The sequence below is a fragment of the Momordica charantia genome (assembly GCF_013281855.1).
Source record: "Momordica charantia cultivar OHB3-1 chromosome 8 unlocalized genomic scaffold, Mcharantia_2.0 BLBB01000008.1, whole genome shotgun sequence".
NCBI classification, from domain to species: domain Eukaryota; kingdom Viridiplantae; phylum Streptophyta; class Magnoliopsida; order Cucurbitales; family Cucurbitaceae; genus Momordica; species Momordica charantia.
The window spans coordinates 5,487,455-5,493,976 of NW_028275166.1; the positions used below are offsets into that span (position 1 = coordinate 5,487,455).

At 29.8% G+C, this 6,522-nt stretch overlaps 1 protein-coding gene and 1 non-coding gene across 2 annotated transcripts; one reads left to right on the forward strand and one right to left on the reverse strand.

Moving 5' to 3' along the window:
* The first annotated feature begins 3,534 nt into the window (after positions 1-3,534).
* Positions 3,535-3,607, forward strand: TRNAA-AGC (transfer RNA alanine (anticodon AGC)). Its single transcript has one exon. It is a non-coding gene; the product is annotated as a tRNA-Ala (tRNA).
* Positions 3,564-5,793, reverse strand: LOC111013955 (protein RADIALIS-like 6). The gene is made up of 2 exons (XM_022288515.2): positions 5,433-5,793; positions 3,564-4,634 (listed from the first exon to the last, which is right to left on the reverse strand). The coding sequence occupies exons 1-2, from the start codon at positions 5,678-5,680 to the stop codon at positions 4,607-4,609; spliced, it is 276 nt and encodes a 91-aa protein (XP_022144207.1). The 5' UTR covers positions 5,681-5,793; the 3' UTR covers positions 3,564-4,606.
* Between the last annotated feature and the right edge of the window lie 729 nt (positions 5,794-6,522).

Genomic DNA, 6,522 nt, shown 5'->3' on the forward strand with positions numbered 1-6,522 from the left:
TTAGTCAAAATTTAACCTGGGTGGTCCATATACTTATTTTATTTTGTCTTTAGAGTGGTCCATATATTTATTACTACACTTATTATTATATATATTTTTTTAAGTTCAACAAAAAAAAAGTGGGAATATTCAAACTTCCGACTTTTGAAAAGATAAATAATGTAACTATCTAACTTATGTTATGCTTGTTATTTTACTTAATATTATATCTTATAAAAATATCAATACAGTATGTGATATTAAGTATCACTTATTTTTCTACAAGACAATTTGGAGTGGAAGGAGGGGTGAGATTCAAATATTTAATTGGTATTATACCAACTAGAGATATAACTAAATTTGATATGATGTCATTTTTCGACTTTTTAATTCGTTATTAAAACTATATAATAGACAAAGGTGTCACATCAACTTTAGTGTTACAACTTTCTTGTGGATAATTATACCAAAGACTATTAATATTTAGAAGAAAAGAAAAGGGGTAAGATAATAATTGAGGCTTTATGGCCTTAAGATTTGAAGCAAAAATTAACATAAATATTTATATGTCTACTGTTAACTTGAAAGAAATTACAAGTTTATCATCTTTTCAATCTTTATCTCTTTTTTTAGTACAACATGTAGGGTGAGTTATTCAATTAGCAACTTCTTAATTAAATATATGTTTCAATTATCGCTGAGGTATGCTCGTTTTGACGTTCTCTTTTTTTTTCTCTCACTATTACAATAAGATAAATAAAACTTGAGAAATTAAACCAAATATTATATGATTGAGTTTAATTCTTAAAAAGAAAAAAATTATATGATTGAGTAACTTTATTTACTTTCTTTTATTCTATTATATTTATTAACTTTCAAAATATCTATTTTAATTTTTAATTTTAAAAAATTAATTATTTTGATTCTCACCTATCATTTACCATTCATTCATTTGACGGTGACATAGTTTGAAAAAAATTATTTGAGCTATATAGGTCGACTAAAGTGGGTATTAAGTAGACTAATAATAAATGATAAAAATATTTTTTTTTCTTCATCGACCAAAATTGATATTTTAAAAATTTATGGATTAAAATAATTCATTTTCAAAATTTTAAGGTAAACTATAACAAACATAAAAGTTTTTTTTATCTACAAAAAGTTTTTGTACAGAATTAAATTTGATCACTACAAAATCAACTATTAAATAACTTCGTCCAAATTTAAAAAAAAGCATGCTCTATCGACTTTTTAAATCCATAATTTTCACATATAATATATTGTTTAATACTTTATCAAGTTTTCAAACCGAAAGCCTATTAAAGATTAAAAATTATAATATTTTTTAAAGTTTAGAATAAATATTAAGATATTTATCTAAATTTAGGGTATAATTTAACGAAATAGAAAATTTATAATAGGCATTGATATATACCCCAATTTCCCTAAAATCTGCGGCCCAACGATGCTAAAAAAGAGTTAAACCTATTAAGTACAAACTTAAAAGAAAATGAAAAGAAAAAATATAAAGAAAATAAAGAATGAGTAAAAACATATGTGAAGTGTTCCCCTGAATTTGATTGAACAGAACATTGCATGGGGTGCGAAAAACAAACTTAATTAAGAAAAATTATAATATATTTAAGTTTAGTTATCGAGATAATCATTAGAGGAATGATGAACTCAACTAACTCCATTCTAGATTTGTTCACCCAACTCATCATTTTATGGCACTAATCTCCAAGATTTTTTTTCTTGAAGATCTCCTTTCGTTTGTATTTAATGAAGAAAAAAAACTATATATATATTCTTTTTTTTTTGAGAAACGAAGAAAATATATATTTAATTCACTAGGTATATAATATTCATATTTTGATTTTAACTTTTAAATCCGGCTTAAATTTGCATAGTTTTAATTTGGTTCATTAATTTAGTATTTATCGTTGTTTTGATTTTAAATATTTCGACTTGGTTCCTATAAATTGATTAAATCTAAAAAGTCATCTGTAAATTGTCTTTTACTTCCCTAAAAAAGTCACAATTTTTTTACTCAGATCCTAAATCCATAGTTATCTAATTAGAAGAGACCAACTAATTGCCACATAAACAAAATGCATCAATATATGGATATGTAATTTATGATATTTGCCTAATCTACGGAGACTTTTTTTTTCTCCAATAACTGTGAGTGTCCCTGACACCTTAAGCGTACCTCAATTAATCTCACGTACAATCGCCTACGCTTACTACATTTGATTACCAAGAAAATTCATTGAATATTAAATCTTAGGTAAGTGACCCACCATTGTTTTAACCAACGGGCCAATCCATAATAATAAAGTGAAAGTGAACCTACACTATCTGAATTAAATTACAAATTTTAGTTTAACATTAAACCAAAATGAGAGGAAAACCAAAATTTTAGTTTAACATTAAACTTTTTGGTATTAAAAAATTTCAATTCAATCTTTAATAATATTGTTAAAAGAAAAAAAAAACGATGATCGAGTCATTTAAAAATGGTATTGTTTATCTAAGATAGTCTATGCATAGCAGCATAATTTCAACGGACTATTTAAGATCCAATAAATTATTATGAGATTAGTAGATATTAAAATTTTTGTATATATTTACAACAAATGTGGTGGGAATTTAAGTTTTGACCTCAAGGTATGTAATTGATATCTTATCTCTTGAACTATGTTTAGATCACTTAAATTTATTGGGTGAAATTTTACAAATTATTAAACTAAATATGGGGTATGTATAATCATGTAAATATTTTAAAACCAACCTCAAATATTAAATCTTCACAATTTAAGCTTGTTTAATTATTAATTATTTTGTGCCAAAACGAACCTAATTCAATGATAATTGATATATATCTACGATCAAGTAGGTATGAATTTGATCCCCACCCTACATGTTTACTTACTGAGAAAATATATATATATATATATATATATATATTAATTATTTTGTCGAAACGAAAGCAAAAACATATAACTCATTCCTTTAAGACTATAACTCCCTCAAGCTTCAAATCTCCTCAACTGCACTAAAAAAATAACTATTTTTATTTAATTTTGACATTCTAGAAGTATTTAAAAATTTTAGCCAAATTTAAGAAAGAAAAAGAAAAACTTATCTTCCTATATTTTTTTTTTACGTTAAATAAGAGAATGAAGTTAGGATTAATTTATCTAAAAAAAAAGAAAGTAAGAATTACTCTTTTTTTTTCTTACTATTGCTATTTGTTTTTAGTTAAGTACGATATAAGGATTAATTTATCTAAAAAAAAAGTAAGAATTACTCTTTTTTTCTTACTATTACTATTTGTTTTTAGTTAAGTACGAGATATATATATTAGAAGCATATAAAAAGAAAATAATAATACAGTTTTTTTAAATATGACATAATATAATTAATATTACCAAAATTAATTACAAAAAAAATTCCAATCAGCTTTTCATTTAACTAACGAAAGGGTACTAAAAAAAATTAAAACTAATGCTAATAAAATTAGTAAAGTTTGTTAATTTTAATAAACAATTTGGGGATGTAGCTCAGATGGTAGAGCGCTCGCTTAGCATGCGAGAGGTATGGGGATCGATACCCCATATCTCCAATATTTTAATTTTTACGTAATCAACGGCTAAGATCTGAGCGTTACATTTACTTCCTCGATCAACGGCCAGAATGTCAAGATTGCTGCCCAACCTATCAAGAAAGGGGGATCCATCCCACCATATTGGCGCCTCCCAGTTCGTAATTTCCCGCCGATTCAATGCGAGCCTGGTTTTTTTATAACTGTTCACATTGAAATTTCTGTTGATTGAGCATTTTATCAACTTGTTATTGTTCGTTTTTCGAATCAGTTCTAAAATTTTCGGTCAGTAATCTGAATCTGATCTCCGTCATAAGGATTTACATGCGGCAACCTCGTCTCTGTATTCGCTGCTCGATAGGTCAGTAAACTCAGTTCCCTGCCTGGTTTGATCATCTTTCACCTTGAAATTTAGTGTTCTTCGACCTTCTTCCTTGGATTTTAATGTTTATTTTTCAACTAATTCGAATTTTAAAGTGTTTTGACGGTCATCCGATTCCACTGATTTTACTAAAGAAGTTACTAATTCTGTGCCTCAAATTCTAATTGACAATTTTGCCGTCGGTATTTTCCTTTCTTCTCCTGTTATTCTGGCGCTGTATACTCTGTTGACCACTTAGTTGATGAAATGCCAGAGTGAAATAATTGAATTTGTCCTTCTGACTTTATACTGATTAGACATTACATTGGCTCGCCTTTAGAATAGGAATATCATTTGTAGCAGTAACCAATAAAGGTAAACATATATATTACATATTATTCTTTCCTTTTTCTTTTTCTTTTTTTAATGATTGGAAAGCGAACGGAACAGTAATCATAAAAGTACACTTAAAAGCAGAATAATCGAGTACAAGAACAAACAGGTTACGTTACAACTTACAATAGTTTAGTTTTACATGCTAGAAAGGACAAACAGGGGTGGGAAAATAGAGAAACACTGACACCAAGCCATATTCTTGTAATCATCGAGAACAGCGCTTCTGCAGCTCTTATTTAGACCATGATCTGTAGTACCTTGCCTTATTGGAGCTTTAGATTCTTCATGAGCCTGCAATTGTCAAGAAGAACAATAAAAAGATTAGTCAGATGTTTCTGAGTGAATATATGGACAATTAGTTCTGCAAGTTTGCAGTGGGATACTTCACGGCGAGTTCTCGGGTCTAGTTGATGTTTAATTAACGCAACCCATGTTAGCTTAACAGTTTTCTTAATTAGTTTTGTGGCCATGTACTGAAGTAGATCCCAATGTTAATGAAGGGATTTATAAATACGTACGTAGATGTCTGAACTCAGAAATACAGGACCATGTGCTCGTAATTTAAAGCATGGGAGATTAGATTTCACGTGGCCTTTGCCTTAAAAAGTAGAAGTGGGAACGCATGAAAATAGAAACATGAGTTTCCGGGGTTTAGTAATTTATGTTCAAAGTCGACAATATTATACCAAGAAATATGCGAGATTCATTGTCCAAGCAAAGATGAATATCTAGCCCTAATTTATGTGGTCTTGATGCAAGAAACATGTTATATGAAGGTCTTGTTCCCCTATGAACTAAATATCAAGTGATCTTGATGACTTTTTGAGAATGAAAGTATTGGGGTTGCAAAGGGGTGCAAACAAACTTTCACATTTGTTAAGGAAAAGAGTGATCCATAGTATATATACGAAGATTAAGAACAATTATCTCTATTACTACGAGATCTTTTAGGTGAATTAAAAAGCAAAGTCAAAAAGATTATGTTCAAAGTGGACAATATCATACAATTGTAGAGGTAATTGGGGTACGAGGATACCGTGAATCGTTATCCTTAATAAAAAGAAAAAAAGACAAAGACAGAGACGTTACCTCTGCTCATGATCACCATTGGATACAGCGGGCTTGTAGTTGGGAAGAGGGACCTTTCCAGATTCTATATGCATGAGATCTTGCACCAATATATCATAATGACATTTTACTTCCTCAGCCGTTTTTCCACCTACAGCCCTGGCCACCTTTTGCCACCGCTCTGGCGTGTCCTCGTGGTATAAAGCCAGAGCATCCTCAAATTTTTTGTTTTGCTTATGCGTCCATGAGGAGCTAGAACTTGTTGCCATTATATTAAGGAAGTTTGGAGAGAATAAGTAGGTGATGATATTGCCAAAAAGCCAAAAAAGCCAAAAAAGCGGAACAGAAAGTATAGCAAGACAAAGACCAGAGAGAGGACTAATTTAAGTCAAGGGTATGGTGTGAATGTGGGCACAAAGTGCTTCTTATATACTCAAGGTGTGGTAGTGGGATTAAGCAAGTTGAAGAATTCTTTATAGGGTGATTCCCTTTGCCTGAGAAAGTGAGTGACCGACCATCGGGTCGTAAAATCTTTTCAGAACACTGTTCTTGTCACTTATAACATCATCACTTCACCAACAATTGGGGGAATTCTTGAGAATTTATTGTGGTGGGGGATTAGATCCAATTCTTAGCCTACGCAATAACACACTTTAAGCCGCTTTTCCATATAAATCTCCACCTTTCCTCTGTCATTTTTTTAAGCTTCCACTCAACTTTCTTAAACTATCACTCAACTTAAAAAGATCGGAGTACTTAAATTAAGATAAATTTGATATTTAATTTTATATTACAGGAATTCAAACATAGAATCTTCCACTATCGTAATTCAACCCAAAAACACAATTAAGGTGGTTTAATAATTTTTTTTATCAATACTTTAATTAGCTACTAGCAATAAGTTAATTGGCTGTTTGCAATAAATTTATCCAAGAATAGTAGGATCATCGCTCTCATTACCTTTTTAGTAGGAAGAAACGGTCAGCACTGGCTGAAGGGATTTTTGCAACATTAACTTGGACGTTGAAATAAGCTTTTAAGATAGCCTATGATATGCCCGCATCGGAACCTTTAGGCTTTAGGAATGGGAACTTTTTAGGGATGTGAAGTT